The sequence below is a fragment of the Homarus americanus genome, unplaced genomic scaffold (genome assembly GCF_018991925.1).
Source record: "Homarus americanus isolate GMGI-L3 unplaced genomic scaffold, GMGI_Hamer_2.0 scaffold23598, whole genome shotgun sequence".
NCBI classification, from domain to species: domain Eukaryota; kingdom Metazoa; phylum Arthropoda; class Malacostraca; order Decapoda; family Nephropidae; genus Homarus; species Homarus americanus.
This window is the reverse complement of record NW_024731054.1, coordinates 1910526-1928399: the sequence shown is the minus strand read 5'-3', so window position 1 is coordinate 1928399 and position 17874 is coordinate 1910526. Positions and strand designations below refer to the sequence as shown.

The window sequence follows — 17874 nt, the reverse complement described above, 5'->3', positions numbered from 1 at the left end:
TACAGATATACATATACTGTGTATACATTATAATAAAGAAATGTGTAGTACAGTAGGTATACATTCAAACTATGAAATGTATTTTTTTAATTGCACTCTTACTGTATATTAGAAATAGTGTTAATTTTACCTATCTTTACTGATCTGAGGTATATCCACAGATGGCAGTGTTAGGTGATGGTCCATAGGTAGTTGGGACTCTTGGTTGAGTGGCACACTTGCTGTAGTGCCTGTGGATGATTCCTGAGTGTGACTGAAATACACAATGTCATCTATTGCAGCCTCTGATACTGTATGGAGTAAAGATATAGTCAGTAATATATAGTGAATACAACATGAATATCAATAAATTTTCAATCTATTTTTAATAATTAATAATACAGTACCAAACTATATTGACATATAACACTAATGTAAAGCTTTGGACAGTCTTTAATACTGTGAACATAATCCACTATGCATATCAATTAAATTAGGATATATAACCATGTATTCACTAATCTTGAATTTACAGACACAACCTGAGCAAAATACACTTGACATATGAGCTTGTTGTAAGATGTCTTTTGCTGGAAAATTGTGCTTGGTTCTCACACCATCTACGTGTACAGATCCTTCATCCATTTTACCTTAGTGCAATTAATGTTCTTTAGAATATTAATAAAATAATTGGATATTTTCCAAACATATTAACAGTTTAATCTTCATACGTTGTACAGTTAGGTCATCTACAAGTTGTCTTACATTTTAATAAGTCAATCCATATGCATACAATCCACTCACCAAAATCAAAGTCATGGAAGATAAAGGATCTGTCCCCCTTAATGGACCACAGGAGATAGTAGAGACAATCACCTCGTAAAGACCCCCCTCACCCCCGCCTCTCTCCCACATCCTCCGTGAACATGATTAGTTTAGGTTACGTAGGTTTGGCTACTTATGGTATGGTTGGGTCGGGTCGGGTCGGGTCGGGTCGGGTTTTGCATGCCACAGTTGACATACATTACTAATCATTACTTCAAGAGTTACCATGACTGCAGGTTCCACATGAGCTACTTCCATCATCCTTTTAATCTAAATTTGTCCACTTATAAACTTACTCGTCGTTCGGGCGGTTGGTCTGTGTCACACTGGACAACACGCTTCTCACAACTGTCCCAGGCTTGGACTCGAACCCACGACATAATATTGAGAGATACAGCTCCCATACCAGCCATGTACAGTATTTACAATAAGATTCTACAGAAATTACAATTAATGAATAATACAATGTCGTAACGTGACTCGGAAGTATGTAACGGGTTGGGGCGGGCCACTGATAGGATAATGACGTCCTTCCCTAATGGTGCATTTGGTGGTGGTCGTGGGGATGATGGGAGGAGGGGGGGGGGTCAGTATGGTGTGGTGGAGGTAATGACAAGTGAAGGAGTGGGACCATCAGTCAGTCAGATACGGTGTTCACTTCAGGAAGCATCTGTGTGGCAGCAGTTTTTTGTCTGGAGACTCGCGTAAGTCTTTTTTACATTAACTTACAGACCCAGACACAAGGCAGGATACTACGAGTGGTCTTAACTGATCCTGGTGGGGTTAGGTGACTTTCTATGGAATATACGGATATATGAAAAGGCTGCATATGTCTGGGTAAGTGATAAGCTGTGTATACTGGTAGGTGTGTGTGGGGTATTAGTGCTTATATATGAATGATAGGCGGTAAAATTTTTAACCTTAGCACATGTGACAGGATATGTTATGAACAAACAAATTTTCAGACATTATAATTCACTTTCTGCCAGGCTTAGGAAGCATGAAGATGATGATGGTGACGATGATGATGATGATGATGATGATGATGGTGACGATGATGGTAGAGGCGGCCTCACGTGAAACAGAGGAATCAGAGGCGCGTTACATTTACATCAACACCGACTCTCCCTTAACTATCGGTAAGAAACACTAACATTTAGTACCCATATTTACTTATTTTGTTAGCCACTGTAAACATGTTGTCTCCACCCACAAGGATCACTTACCTCTATTTCCTCCTGATCCTCCTCTTCCACCCCTAACTTCCCTGATCCTCCTCTTCCACCCCTAACTTCCCTGATCCTCCTCTTCCACCCCTAACTTCCCTGATCCTCCTCTTCCACCCCTAACTTCCCTGATCCTCCCTGTGACATGGTTCTCTTTACATTCATATCTCAGTATGTCTAATAATTCTCTCCTTGCACTCAAAACAGTTCCATGTAAATGAAAAAGAAAAGTAATACTCACAGCTTGGTATACTGTAGGTGTGAGATGGTAGCCAAGGGAAATTCTAATTTTTTCTCTTGGGACAAACAGTTTCTGCATTCCTGTTAAAGGACTGCGAATACAGTCGTTTCAAGAGAACTTCCCACTTGGTGGCGACACCTCAGGTTGAGAAAGAGAAACATTTACATTCAATATTTACATTTAATAAGCACTGATAATTAAATTAGCTTGAGTCTCTCTAACACTATAGCAAATTTGCATACTTCTTCACCACTTGTCAGCTTACATACTGTTTGCAAGTATTGTACTACTCAAGGCACATCAGTGAGCCAGGCTGAGATTCAGATAGTACCATGGCTTTGATTATCAAATAGTGTACATTACATGACCTCCCTATCATCATATGATAAACTGGCTTTTATTCAAGTTGAAAAAAGATTAAATACTAAAGTAAATATAAAATAGAAATATACAGTACATTAGTTTTCCTGTTACTCACCCGTATACCAAGGCGGATGTATGGCTGCAACTTCCCATATTTCATGTTTGTGGCAGCAACTGTGATAAAAGAACAGTATTAGAAACCTGTGAATAAACTATCCGACTCACAATACAGATATGAACAAAATAATTACTGGTGTGTACTTTGCCGAGTAATGATGTTATGGTGAAAGTTAATAAAACAATTCTTTACCAATACACAAATTATGCTTTAGACACGGATAAATCTAAGACAATGGAGAGACTAGTAGCATTATCAGGTGTAATATTTTGTTCCATAGGTGAACAAAAGTGGAATGATAAGAGGTGATAATGGTAATGTGAACAGGGTAGTAACACCCCCCCCCCTCCACACACACAATAATAATAATGGTTGCCCCTCGTGTAGCGACGATGACTGACCCGAGGGCCACCTAGGCGTGTATTTGTTTAAAGTGTAGAAACTGTCGCTAACACATCAACCACACCATAAGTTAACGAGTTGCATGACCCAGTGTCAAGGAATAGTCCGGGAAGACCTGACAACTCGTCAACTGCATTGGCTAACTATTACCCCGGAATAACGATCCACAAATCGATTAACATCCAGGTTACCACTTACTGCTGGGAACTTGCCCATAGTTTCACCCTGCCCGGGGATCGAACCCGGGTCCGATCGCTTGCGAGGCGAGCATGCTGATCATTACACCACAGGTCGCCTTTACACACACACACACACACACACACACACACACACACACACACACACACACACACACACACACACACACACACACACACACACACACACACACACACACACACACACACACACACACACACACACACACCCACACACGTGATCGTGGTGATTCTCCAACACTGTTCATCCTCTCTTTAACATACATTTTTCTCACGCATGTTAAAAATAATTCCCACAGAGACCACTGCAGCCTCTTGAGCACCCGGAGTTATGGCAGGAGCAGCGGCTGTGTGGTCTCCTCAAGGTCTTGCTGTTTTGGGAAGGTCTCACATTATCTGGCTGATCTAAAATGTCACGTTAGTGTGTGTGTGTGTGTGTGTGTGTGTGTGTGTGTGTCTTTCATTTTATCTTTCCGTGTGTTTTTTGTATGTTCCTACGTTATATACTTTCATACACCATCATACGACCTCATACACACTTACACACTCTCATTCAGTCTCATGCACTTTCATACACCCTTATACATCCTGATAACACTCTCATACACTCTCAAACACCATCATACACCATCATACACTCACACACCTCCATACACCATCATACACTCTCACAAATTCCCATAAACTTCTTCCATCGTATTAACATAAAACATTAACTATAGTTACAGTATCACACCAACACACATGGGCTACCTCACCTCGCATCGCCTCGCTTCCATACAACAATTGTCGTAAACCTCTCCTGAGAACAGTAATGGTGGTAATGTTATGGGGTGGGGTGGGGTGTACAACATGAAGAACAACTGTACTTTAAACCTAACATAAATCACGTGTTTACATAAATCAAGGTTGATGGCGATATACTTTCACCCAGATGACCTCCCTCCTTCCCCTCCGTCTCTGATCTATTACCTCCGACCTGAAGATCAGACACCCCAATTTATTTCACCTGATGATTAAATAACCTAACGTTACCTAGGGTGAGTTAAGTTAGGTTATGGTATGTTAGGATGGGTTGGGTTGGTTATATAAACGAACCATTATAGTCTTTAGAAAGTAGTTGAGAACAGCCTTGTCAATCGTCCAGTTCTCGAGGGAAAAATCCAATATTTGCTTTAATTTCCGGGGTGTGTGGCTGTGACTCGCCCGGTAGCAGGGATTACAACATCACTTTGGATAAGAAAGATAACAACATCATCACCTCCAATCGTGACTTGCTTGTGAAGGGCGTGTGGTACCTTGTTTGATGCTACGTACAGAAAGTTACAAGGCGGAAAGCGTCTCAGTAAGTTTTCCTTCAAGTTGGGTTAGAGTGAAGGAAAGTGTATGACTGTGGCTTGAAGTGAGAGTTTTTTCCTAACAACCGGAGGCCATTTTCAAGGTTTATTTTAAAGAAAACCATTGACAGGTTCTTTGCATGCGAGGGTCAGTATGTGGTTGTTCCTTACGCCCAGGTCTCAAAAGAAGGAGGAGGGGAGGGGGGGGAGGAGGAGGAGGGGGAGAGGAGGTGGGGGAAAGAAGAGGGGGTTGGATGTGGAGGAGGCAAGGCGAGGCACTACTCTGAATGGTATAAATAGAGACTGTGACGGCTGGTAGGCATCAGTGTGTGGACGTCTTCACCCCAAGCAACATCTCATCTCCTACTCCCTCAACATGAAGGTATACGACACTCTTATATACGGCCCTAGGTCTCTTATCTTTACTGGATCTATAGTCATGATTCGCCTCCTATGTCTACTTAACCCAATGTTTTTCTCAATGCAAAAGCAAGATTTTCGATTTATTTTATAATTTCATAAGTATATCGAATATTCTTTTTACTTTCGTTTGTAAAATTCATGATTTCTTGCAGTACAAGTAAGAAATTCACCAAAATCCCTGTAAGATGCTTCAAAAATCTGAGATAATCACAGGTGCGAATGTTATCACAACACACTTAACACCTGGGTGCAAATATACACCTGTGATACACCTGTCTTATACCTCCCCAGGCAAATATCCATTTTTTTTAAACTTTCAACAACGTTTTAAGTCTCGTTACTACACACAAGCAAAATCTTTCTTGTGTGAAATAGTCAGGAAATCGAAATCCAAATTTAATACTCGCCACTGCGCGCAGAAAGACGCGCCATCGCTCGCCTGGCGTAAATAACTCGCTGGGAAGAGGAGGACGTAGGCGTTAAGTGTTATAAACAAACGTAGCTGTTGACATAAGACGAGACATCTATCTTCTTACTTAAGTTGGACAAGTGTGTTGTTGTGGGATGGAACAGCAAGCCAGTGTTGTCGAGTGCTCATACTGGTGGCGTTTGTTATCAATTATGTTACTTAGGGCGCAGAGACGTACAACCAATCCAGTATACTCACTAAGTACAGTATACTCGAGTTATATTCCCGGCCTACTTACCCAACCTTTATTCCATTTTGTCACTTTTCCGAATATTTTAACCCTGTGCTAACCAGTGTTCCTCCCTAGCTTGATCTGAACCAACCTTAGACTGTGTTACTGAAGGAGGCGTGATGCTCTTATTGGAACCATTGTGTATCAAGATGTTTACAATGTGTCTATGGAACTAAGATCAGTGTCATGTTAACTTGTGACCCCTGAAACGATCCTTTAACTGAGTGTCTATCATTTTACCATTCATTGTACGTGATAATCCTTATCCTGTCATCTCTTCCACTCATTCATCTCCTTCTGGTCCGTGTCACGACTCAGGTGTACGTGGCAGTTCTAGTAGCCGTGGTGGCAGTGTCCGTGAGTGCCTTCCCTGAGGGCTATAACTATGAGCAGCCAAAACAGAGCTATCTACCCCCTGAGCCTTCTAACCGCGTGGAGGAGCCGGTGAGTAGAGAAATAGAGACACTATCTAGGTAAATAATGCTTTAACTTGTATTAATGCATATAAGAAAACTTGCATCAGGAGTAATATAACAGAGACACAACATCATTACACTCACTCATCATCCTCAGCTCTGTGATGACTCAGGTCTTTAAGCTTTTGTTTCTCTCTGGGTCCTACAGCAACAGAAGGGGATGCCTTATGACTTCGAGTGGGATATCCAGAATCAAGATTTCGGCAACGCTTTCAGTCACGTAGAGAACAGTGACGGCAGCACCACCCAGGGGGAGTACCGCGTCCTGCTGCCCGACGGTCGAACTCAGGTGAGGGTCTCAGCTGGTATCCCTAAAACACAAAAAAATTACCCCATGAGTACAATGCCCCCCCACCCTCCCCTTAACCATTTGGGTACGAGGTATACAAATTTCTCGTACTCAAGGGATCAGGGCTCTTGTACTCAAGGGGTAAATTAAGACAAGAAAAAATTATCTATTGATTAAATTCATTGAAAAAATAAGGATAAAAAAAAATAACTCATTAACTTTTGGTATTTATATAACTTAATCCGATATCCGTTTTACCATTCTGCTATATTTCTCTTTCATTGCTCTATTTCTTCTCCCTTTCCTTCTAATTACTCTTTTCCTCCACCTTCCCCATTTAATTGTTTTCTCCCTACTTCCTTTCCTCCTCTCATTCTCTTCTAATTACACAGTTTATCACAGTCTTCCCATTCTCTTTCATCAGGTGGTCAAGTTCTTCGATAAAGGAGGCGGATATAACGCCGATGTGACCTATGAGAAGTAAGGACCCCACCTCAACCTATCCTTGACCTCTCCTGACCTGACCACCGCACCTCTGGATCTTTCACTTGTTCTTACCTGTGTTTCTATAAGGAGCTAAAAATGCAATAAAGAAGACGAGAAAAAGATGTCGTGTTTACTTTAAGATTTAACCACGTGAAGATAATCTAATCTAATCTATTAATCTAATCTAACCTAACCTAATGGATTTGCAATGCAGTTTATATCATGTTCACGGTTCTTGAACTCTCCAAACGAGCTGAAAGTTCGTGTGTGGAAAATCAGAGTAAAGATACGTATTGAAACGCAGAGAAAGGTGGAGCCAATAAAAAAATTACAAGTCCCCTTAAAAGACATTTAAATTCAAATATGGCCGCGGGCCATCGTGACACCCTCATAGGGCGGGTCACAGTGCCCCTGTCCCCGAGTTAGACCAACAAGTTAGTTACCTTCGGTTGAGTCCCCCCAAAATGGTGTTCATTTCGTTTTCTCTTTAGTTCTTAAACTTAAAGGGCGTCTTAAAGGGTAGACTTCATTAATATTAATGAGTATCACATACTTTACTTTTATCCTCTTAGCCATTGATCGGCTCGTTAGCCGTACCTGGAGCTGGCGGACGCCCGCCCCACATGGAGTCACAGCTTAAGGTTGAATAAGCCGCAAGTACAGAAAACTGTGAGGGCAAACTTTTTCGGAGTGAGACTTGTGAACTCTTGGAACAATCTGCCAAAAAGTGTTGTGACGGCACCTAGTGTGAGCTCTTTCAAGACCAGACTTGACCAACACGGGAGCAGGTTCAAGTACAATCAGGAGCATGTGCATGCCCAGTACTTGCCAACAGTGTGTAACAGAGACGTGACTGATCGCCCAAGCGGCTAACGAGCCGATCAGTGGTGAAGAGGCCAAAAGTAAAAAAAATAAATAATCTCTCTCGCGCTCCGGTAGTTTAGGTTAGTTCCCCCTTCTTAACCCTTCCTAAGCGACCATTTTCTCTACAGGCAACAAGGAATCGTGTTCTATACCTTCTGTTATTAATGGCACACTGTAACAACATTTTATTTAGTACTGTGTTAGTATCTGTGCCGCCCTTCACGTACAGAAGGATTATTTGGACGATATTATACTTTAGAGGAGATAAATTATTTGCCACCAGACTGGTGCCTGCACTACGGCACCTCAGTTATCCAGTGAGATTAGAGAGCCTGTAACTGCCTAGCGTATACTATACTCGGGCAAGGGGGTCACCTAATTGAGGTGTATAAACATCTCAAGGGGCACTACTGAGTCGAGTGTCCTTACCTGGAGCTGGCGGACGCTCGCCCCACAAGGGGTCACAGCTCAAGGTTGAAGAAGCCACAAGTCCAGAAAATTGTGAGGGAGAACTTTTTCGGAGTGAGAGTTGTGAACTCTTGGACCGCCAGAGTGTGTTGTGACGGCTCCGAGTGTGAGCTCTTTCAAGACCAGACTTGACCAACACTGGAGAAAGTTAAGACACATATTCAGGAAGCAGTACATGCCCAGTACTTGTCAACAGTGCGTAACAAGAGACGTGACCGACAGCTCAAGAGGCTAACGAGCCGATCAGTGGTAAAGAGGATAAAAGTATATATTATTCTCATGCTTTATTTATTTTTTTAGAAATATGAAATTTGTTGTAAATATTATTGTTGGTAAAAATTTTACTAGTGTTAATTGGAAGCAAAAATAATAGTGTATAATTTGCTCACGTTCGTCACAGCTCTCACCCTATGTACATAAGCAAAACTAAATCATCTATATGTAAATTGATATTAGTTCATTACCTTTAATGCCTCGGGTGACGACGAACAGACATACATCATAACACAAAACATTAAATACCAATTTTCTTCCCTCTCCCCCTTTTATTTTCCTTGATTATGTCTTCCTTTCCTTCTTTTCTCCTGTGTCACCTTATCCTTCCACCCTTTCCTACTTCCTTTCATTCCCTTTCACTTCTTCATTTCTCCTTCACATCCTCTTGTATTCTCTGTTACGTTTTCTTCCCTAGTTTCCTCTTCTCTCTTTATCTTTTACTTTGTTTTATCACTTTCATCCGTTTCAATCTCTCCTCCTCCTTCCTCACTTTATAATTTCTCCTCCATCTCCCATTTCTCTCTTCCTCTCTCCTCTTCATCGCTCATCACCTTCTTCTTTCCCCCTCTCCCCCACCCACTCTTCCTCCTCCTCCTATTTTATACTCCCCTCACCTCCATATTTCTCCCTCCTTCTTCTCCATGATCAACAAACACATTTCTGTCCAACTTTCGAAATTTGCTTATATTTATGACACGATTCCTTGTGTACGCGAGCAGAACTTATGCTCTCGTTCAGGTGTCAACATAACTTAGCGAAAATGTTCCTGGAATTGGGAATGACAAGATTAAACTTTTCCCGCCTCGTGAACATAAGAAACCCACCGTTTATTTCACCTGATGATTGAACACCCTAATGATAACTTAACCTAACCTAACATAATGTAACGTAACCAAATTAAACCTAACTAAACCAAACTTAAATAAACTAAACCTAACTTAAATAAACTAAACCTAACTTAAATAAACCAAACCTAATCTAACCTCATCTTACTTAACGAAAGAAGGTATTGGTACTGTACATCTGAGACAGGTAAGAAAGTTATGACAGCTGTACAGGTGTGAAGTAAGAAAGCATAGGTGTTAAACATGTGTTGACAGGTGTTAAGCAGTTGTATTAAATATGTAACACTGAATGACACCTTATACCTGGCTAATTGACTCGATTAATAAATTATTTAATTAAACTTACGTTAATTGATGGTGAAATAAAGTAGTTTTGTCACCAGGTAAATTATTATCAGGTGAACGTGAGCTGAGTTGAGTGCTCATTATCTAGTTTGTACACACACACACACACACACACACACACACACACACACACACACACAACCCTAAATCATAAAGAACACAACATACTACCTCACGATCACAACCCACAACCTCACCATCATAACACCTTCCCATCACCCCACAACCTCCCTATCACCCCACAACCTCCCCATCACCCCACAACCTCCAGCCTCAAAACTAGTAAGCAAGAGACGAGTTATTTTGGTGGTGGTAGCGAGGCGTTGCTATCACATGACGGCAGCCCCATCTTATCAGCCCCAGATAAACCACCTGGACCATGTGACTGACTCAACACATGACCTCTGACTCACCGCCCCGACTCCTCTCTCATCTATGGTGTATTTCTAGACAATCTCAGTAATTTTAGGATTGTGAGGGTCGTTTCTGGGTCTGTGAGGAGTGTTGATGTGTGTGTGTGTGCGTGTGTGTGTGTCAGTGCGTGTGGGGATGGCGGTGGGGGTGGCCCGGAGGAGTTATCATGTGTATTGGTGGTAAGGGTGACTGTGTGTGTGCGTGTGATGTTGTTGTCTCTACACCACACACACACACACCGGGCGACGTGGCGGTTCTACTCAGGTGTTCTGCTCAGGTGAATATATTTTCGACTCATAATTTATAATATTTTACATCTATATCTCAAGTAATACCCAAGAACGAGTTGAACAGATGGGTACAAGTGAGTCAGGTTATTACAGGTGAGTACAGGTGACGTGATGAGTTTATAGTATTGAACAACGCCATCGTCCATAGTCAGCCCAACACGATCTCTGTACTAATGATTCACCTGCCCTCATATTATTTCACCTGATGATTAAACACCTTAACGCTACATGGTGGGTTAAGCAAGCATTAGGGTGGTTAATCTTCAGGTGATCCTTGACAGACACACACACACCGTAAATAGGTATATAGAAAACTTTGTCATTTCACAGGGGATACTGTACTAAGTCAAGCAGACATTTCTTATCTCAAGCGGCCAGTGTTCGGGGTTCAGAGTGGCTCTTTATAACACCTGGTTAAGTCTACCCTGTTGTCTGGCTCTGTCTGGCTTTGATAAACACCCTCACTGAACACATTATTACCAGTACAGACCATTTGTACCAGTGTAGGTGTGTACCAGTGTAGGTGTGTACCAGTGTAGGTGTGTACCAGTGTAGGTGTGTACCAGTGTAGGTGAGTACCAGTGTAGGTGTGTACCAGTGTAGGTGTGTACCAGTGTAGGTGTGTACCAGTGTAGGTGTGTACCAGTGTAGGTGTGAACCAGTGTAGGTGTGTACTAGTGTAGGTGTGTACCATTGTAGGTGTGTACCATTGTAGGTGTGTGTACCATTGTAGGTGTGTACTAGTGTAGGTGTGTACCATTGTGTATGTACCAGTGTAGGTGTGTACTGTAGGTGTGTACCAGTGTAGGTGTGTACCAGTGTAGGTGTGTACCATTGTAGGTGTGTACCATTGGCAGGTGTGTACCAGTGTAGGTGTGTACCAGTGTGGGGGTGTGTACCAGTGTAGGTGTGTACCAGTGTAGGTGTGTACTAGTGTAGGTGTGTACTAGTGTGGGTGTGTACTAGTGTAGGTGTGTACCAGTGTAGGTGTGTACCAGTGTAGGTGTGTACCAGGTGTGTACCAGTGTGGTGTGTACCAGTGTACCAGTGTAGGTGTGTACCAGTGTAGGTGTGTACAGTGTCTGTACCAGTGTGTGTACTAGTGTGTGTACCAGTGTAGGTGTGTACCAGTGTGTGTACCAGTGTAGGTGTGTACTAGTGTAGGTGTGTACTAGTGTAGGTGTGTACCAGTGTAGGTGTGTACTAGTGTAGGTGAGTACCAGTGTAGGTGTGTACTAGTGTAGGTGTGTACCAGTGTAGGTGTGTACCAGTGTAGGTGTGTACCAGTGTAGGTGTGTACCAGTGTAGGTGTGTACCAGTGTAGGTGTGTACCAGTGTAGGTGTGTACCAGTGTAGGGGTGTACTAGTGTAGGTGTGTACCAGTGTAGGCGTGTACTAGTGTAGGTGTGTACCAATGTAGGTGTGTACCAGTGTAGGTGTGTACCAGTGTAGGTGTGTACCAGTGTAGGCGTGTACCAGTGTAGGCGTGTACTAGTGTAGGTGTGTACCAGTGTAGGCGTGTACCAGTGTAGGTGTGTACCAGTGTAAGTGTGTACCAGCGGAAAATCCGTCACCTTCTATATCACAGAACAACAGTTGATGCCGGGTGTCTACTGATGAAGATTAACTATGAGAGGTCAAAAGTCACTATGGAAACACTACACTGTATGTACCACTAATACACGATGGAGACAAAATCAACTTACTTGGCCGGGATGTAAAGAGTGTCGTGATGGTTGGAGAGGTCATCCGGTTGTTACCTCACGAAGCTCTCTGTACACAACACTGTGAATGAAACAACCTATATTAATATTATATAACACGTCACTTTGTATCGAAGTTAATGATTACAAACTGCATAGACCATTAAACTTCTCCTCAGTGTTTCCTTACTGCCTAACGATACAACGCTATTTACACCGACCCGGCCTCCTGTTTAGCACACCACACTCGGCCAAGCAGGAAAGATTATACTGTAGGTGAAAGATTAGACTGACCTGTGTCTTGGTGGTTGATGGTTGAGTTTCCTTATTTCATGACAAACTAAATGATTCCCGCAACGAAGGTGTGTTCCTGCGTCTACCACAGCTCCTCCTTCCACCACAGTTGACTGGTAACTGTCCCTCATGCCTGTCGTGCCGCTCACTCCACCCGTTTTTTATGTTTGTTTAGAAAAAAATTTTCAGGGGGGAACTTTTGTAATTTATGAAGGATATAAAAAGTGTAGCATTTTATACTTTATACTTTAACATAATAATCTTGGTACATTTTCATAAGCGATAAAATAGATAAATTCAATAATTACATTTCAAAATACTCTCATTATGTCGTAAAAATACATAGACATAAATTATATATAATAGTCTCCTATCTGTCCGCACCTACTCGGTATTCTGTCTCCTGGATTATTTATATACAGGTATTTATAATTACAACCCTAAACTTGATGGCAAAGTGTACCACTGTAGGTGTGTACCACTGTAGGTGTGTACCACTGTAGGTGTGTACCACTGTAGGTGTGTACCACTGTAATTGTATGTGTTATATTTTTGTAGTTTTATTACTCGCTGGAAGGACGAAAAGGTTATTGCCTATTGATTCACCATTGTTCATTTGTAGGTCTTTGTGTGTGTGTGTGTGTGTGTGTGTGTGTGTGTGTGTGTGTGTGTGTGTGTGTGTACTCTTGTGTGTGTGTGTGTGTGTGTGTGTGTGTGTGTGTGTGTGTGTGTGTGTGTGTGTGTACTCGTGTCTGTCTGTGTGTGATGTACGAACCTGTATATGTAATAAAGTATTCTCCTAGTCTTCGTATTTCCACAGATCATCAGGTGAGCTTGGAACAGACAGACCTCCTGCCCTACAGTGATCATGGCCACCAGCAGTAAGTCTGAAGGAGGACCACCACCAGCGGCCACCAGACCCGCCCCAGACGTCCCTCCTACACCCTCCACCAGCGACACAGATCTCCTGCTGACATACTCTGATAATCCTCCAAGGTACTCCTCCATCGACCCTGCCTGGGATGTCCTACAAGGAGAGGCTTCGACAGGTGAGAGGGGGTGGGTCTGTCTGTCTGTAAGGGCGCTCTGTCCTTTCTTGCGACAGTCCCTTTAAGATTCACCATCACTCACCACTAATCACTTAATAACAGACAAGAGGCGCCCTTAGTGTTCTCTCCTTGAAGATGACTCACAGGGTCCTTCTCCCGCAGGCCAGACAGCAGCTACGACGCCGCCTCATCCACCCTCTGTAGGTCCTGTCCCCGTGGTGGTCTGTCATCCTCCCTCCACCCACACACCGCCCCTCAATCCCAACTCCAGTAAGTGTGTGTGTGTGTGTGTGTGTGTGTGTGTGTGTGTGTGTGTGTGTGTGTGTGTGTGTAGATTATATATACCGGTCACATATATTTATTATATATTCATAGGAACACACAATACATATTCATTTGAAAGGAACAACGAAATTCTATTATAAAAATTACATTATCATAGAAAGCCAAAATATAGAGAGAAAGTTTACTACGGTAATACAACCATTCAACAATAATATAAAACCATATTTGCAATTTCACTATTTTGGTGCGAAAGTATTGCCAATTTATGATTAATTGATATATAGACAATAAATCACACAATAGTACATTACGTTCATTGTAACATGTTTGGTAATGTTTTTTGTCTATAAATTACGCGCGCGAGTGTGTGTGTGTGTGTGTGTGTGTGTGTGTGTGTGTGTGTGTGTGTGTGTGTGTGTGTGTGTGTGTGACTTAGAGGAGATAATAGAGGTTTTAATACACAGGATGGTGGTCGTGGGTACCGGGTCCAGCCCAGTACTTCCCGCCTGGCCTTGAACACATGACTGACGCGACCGAACTGACCATCAAGAAGAAAGGTGAGATAGATAGATAGATAGATAGATAGATAGATAGATAGATAGATATAATTGTACTTAAAAAACAAACACCAAAATAAAACACCACAAACTCAATATAAACACCCAAAATATCCTGACCATTAAGATAACTCACACACTCTTAAGATAACTCACACACTCTTAAGATAACTCACACACCCTTAAGATAACTCACACACTTTTAAGATAACTCACACACTCTTAAGATAACTCACACACCCTTAAGATAACTCACACACCCTTAAGATAACTCACACACCCTTAAGATAACTCACACACCCTTAAGATAACTCACACACTCTTAAGATAACTCACACACTCTTAAGATAACTCACACACCCTTAAGATAACTCACACACTCTTAAGATAACTCACACACTCTTAAGATAACACACACACTCTTAAGATAACTCACACACCCTTAAGATAACTCACACACACTCTTAAGATAACTCACACACTCTTAAGATAACATACCTCGTGATCTTGACCCAGGGAGGACGTACAGGGTGATCCATAATGAACATCAGATCTACATCGTCAGGAGGAAGAAGGATGGGTTTGGGGGAGTCAATATTAAGATTCTCAACAACGCCAACCTCGAGGTGCTCATCCTTAACAGAACCCTGGAGGCCGCGAGGTGCTGCTCCTCCACTACGGTAGGTGGTTGTGGTTGATTGTGGTAGATGGTTGTGGTTGATGGTTGTGGTATAGGTGCTTTGGTTGATTGTGGTAGATAGTTGTGGTTGATTGTGGTAGATTGATTGTGGTAGGTGGTTGTGGTTGATTGTAGTAAGGTGATTGTGGCTGATAGTTTTGGTTGATTGTGGTAGATAATTAGTATTGCATTAATTAAACTTACAAAAATGACCTTCGTTAACTTATAAATATTAAATTACCTGTACTTACCTGGCTTCTCGTTACAGCACCTGGAGGTAATGTTCCCGCCAGGTAACATGGTGGGCGTGGTCCAGGGCAACAAGAGTGAGTTCTCCGTCCACAACCCTTCAGGTGATCTGGTGTTCCTGCTGGAAGTAGAACCTGTAGGCTGCTGCAGGAAGGCCGACTACCAGGTGAGTAATTAGGTGGTTAAGGGTGATACTAGATAAGCGTCAGGTACCAGGGGGAAGTATTAGGTAACTAGGTGCCAAGTTGTACATTGCCTTAAGAAGATAAAACTTTCATTTCACTTTAAGAAACAAAAGATTTTATTCACCATAATAACAATACCCACGTAACTAACTCCTCCACCTTCTCCCCTCCTTCCTCCTGTAGGTGGTGACGAAGGAGAGGTTCACCATAGGTCGTCTCACACATCAGAAGACCTCCATGATCAGAGGACGGAAGGGCATGGCGGTAACCTTTCCTGCCAACATGGAGATCCGCAACAAGGCTCTGGTCCTTGCTGCGGCTCTGTCTATTGTGAGTCTCTGGGGTCCTGGGGGAGCTATGAGGGGGGGGGGGAGGGTTATCTGAAGCTCGGAAGGCTATAAGGGCTAAATTAGGAGAGCTAGGGTTGGTGTCAGGGATTATGGAAGTTATTGATATAGTACGGAGTTATGAAAGCTATGGGGAGCTGAGCTAGGAAAACCATGGGGGAGCTGAGGCAAGGACAACCATGAGGTAGGAATATCAGGAACGCTGCGGTGAGACGGGAATGCGAGGAATGAGGAACGCAGCTGATGGAGGGAGGATGAGGACGCTTGGAATGGTAGACCAGTTTGTGCGACCTTATTTGGTATTCGTTGCTCTGAAAGCTAAACAATGTGGAGCGTCTCTACTGATGAAATGTTGGAGGATTAGTCTGTTTATTTACTAAGACCACACGGTTATGAGAGCTTAGTTGTCGAGGGGGTAATCACAGGTAGATATACAGGTAACATGGACAGGTACAAGGATAGGTATAAGAACAGGCACAAGGATAGATACAAGGGTAGGTAAAATTACAGGTGCAATCAGAGTGTATAAATACAGATACCAAAAAAAACCAGGTATAAACTCAGGTATTTCAAGACGACATCAGTATATAAACAATGTATTAGTGAACAATATACATCACTACCTCAGTCACTATACCTCCTAACCATCACTACTTTGTCTTGTGTTACAGAGAGACAGACACTGGTAATTGGGACGACTCACCTGACCCTCACCTCACCACCCTCTAAGTGAACACCTGAGTAACAAAGGTTCGTAAGATAAATAATCCTCGTAAGTGATGATATAAGAATGTACTTAACTGTCTGACTTACGATAAATAATGAAAATAACACAAAATAATTAAAAATAAACTTAAATTTGATCTTATGGGGAATATTTAACCTACGAATTAAAGGTGAATCTGCTCATTAATTAGTTCATTATACCGTCTTAGAGTTATATAATGCTATGTAATTATAAGGAATTTATCAGATTTCTATATTCATTTACAAATACTTAGAATATTTCCTATAAGCTGTGATTATACGTATATTAAGATTATAGGAAGCTGTTTGGTTATTGGGTATATCTATCACAGTTAGTAGATGTTAATAAGTGTTTCTCTTCTCTTCGTGAGTCAGAGAGAACAAGTGAGAGATGAGAGAAGGGGAATGAAAGTATAGAGAAAGAGAAAAGTGAATAGTGTTGCTGTTAATTGTGGTCTACTACTACTACTATTACTACTATTACTACTACTCACCTTAATCCCACCTAGTTGGGAGTTTAATTAAGCTACCCAGGTAAACCGGACACCTGTCTACTGCACTGGCTAACATATTGAATGTATAATGAAATAAAGTGTATAATAACCTGAGGTGACTTTGATTATGAAGTGAAATGATCCTGAACGTGACGTGACTGTGATGTACAAACAAACAAATGACATGTAAGAGTATGATTTATGATCGCTATATATCTATGTTAAAGATGCGTTGCTCACACACACACACACACACACACACACACACACACACACACACACACACACACACACACACACACACACACACACACACACACAGGTAAATCAGCAGGTGTTCAGAAGATTTGATTTACGTCGTAACTCACTTATGTTGTGATGGTCGATAGGAACTCTTTCAACCAACACTTTGATGATGCTCCAGCCCTGTGAGAGAGAGAGAGAGAGAGAGAGAGAGCCCATAGTCACAACTTCACTACATGCAAAAACAAAAAAATATTACCACCCCCCAAAAACACCCCAAAACACAAATAAACAGAGCATAACAAACACAAGAAAGAAGACAAGGATAAAATATCAACAATAACGAAGAAGGAAGAAGAGAAAATAGTGAATAAAGAAGGAAGAAGCCGTAAATAAGAGAGCAGAGGTAGGTGGGCATTAATGGCACTCTGGAATTTCCTCATTAGATGCGATAAC

At 42.0% G+C, this 17874-nt stretch overlaps 2 protein-coding genes and 1 long non-coding RNA gene across 4 annotated transcripts; 2 read left to right on the top strand and 1 right to left on the bottom strand.

The window, feature by feature from the left end:
- LOC121867480 lies at window positions 1–6468 on the bottom strand. The gene is made up of 4 exons (XR_006089160.1): window positions 6394–6468; window positions 2750–2808; window positions 2272–2409; window positions 1–290 (listed from the first exon to the last, which is right to left on the bottom strand). It is a non-coding gene; the product is annotated as an uncharacterized LOC121867480 (long non-coding RNA).
- Window positions 5018–7204, top strand: LOC121867479 (pro-resilin-like). Of its 2 annotated transcripts, none has more exons than XM_042367418.1 (4): window positions 5018–5091; window positions 6152–6277; window positions 6458–6598; window positions 7023–7204. In XM_042367418.1, exons 1-4 carry the CDS (start codon window positions 5086–5088, stop codon window positions 7080–7082), a joined length of 333 nt encoding a protein of 110 aa, XP_042223352.1. In that variant the 5' UTR covers window positions 5018–5085; the 3' UTR covers window positions 7083–7204. The 2 variants fall into 2 exon arrangements, with proteins under 2 accessions (XP_042223352.1, XP_042223350.1); XM_042367416.1 differs by having other exon boundaries at window positions 6452–6598.
- Window positions 7205–10457: 3253 nt separating this feature from the next.
- Window positions 10458–17289, top strand: LOC121867478. The gene is made up of 8 exons (XM_042367415.1): window positions 10458–10573; window positions 13404–13632; window positions 13795–13902; window positions 14382–14474; window positions 14991–15154; window positions 15422–15568; window positions 15771–15917; window positions 16606–17289. The coding sequence occupies exons 2-8, from the start codon at window positions 13452–13454 to the stop codon at window positions 16621–16623; spliced, it is 858 nt and encodes a 285-aa protein (XP_042223349.1). The 5' UTR covers window positions 10458–10573; window positions 13404–13451; the 3' UTR covers window positions 16624–17289.
- Window positions 17290–17874: the final 585 nt, after the last annotated feature.

Bases quoted from the DNA above. Each gene is read 5' to 3' on its own strand.
- LOC121867479 (XM_042367416.1), top strand. The intron at 6,278-6,451 runs GTGAGTAGAGAA...TCTCTCTGGGTC, and splicing joins CTAACCGCGTGGAGGAGCCG to CTACAGCAACAGAAGGGGAT. The intron at 6,599-7,022 runs GTGAGGGTCTCA...CTCTTTCATCAG, and splicing joins TGCCCGACGGTCGAACTCAG to GTGGTCAAGTTCTTCGATAA.
- LOC121867478 (XM_042367415.1), top strand. From the start codon at position 13,452: ATGGCCACCAGCAGTAAGTCTGAAGGAGGACCACCACCAGCGGCCACC. The intron at 13,633-13,794 runs GTGAGAGGGGGT...CTTCTCCCGCAG, and splicing joins ACAAGGAGAGGCTTCGACAG to GCCAGACAGCAGCTACGACG. The intron at 14,475-14,990 runs GTGAGATAGATA...ATCTTGACCCAG, and splicing joins ACTGACCATCAAGAAGAAAG to GGAGGACGTACAGGGTGATC.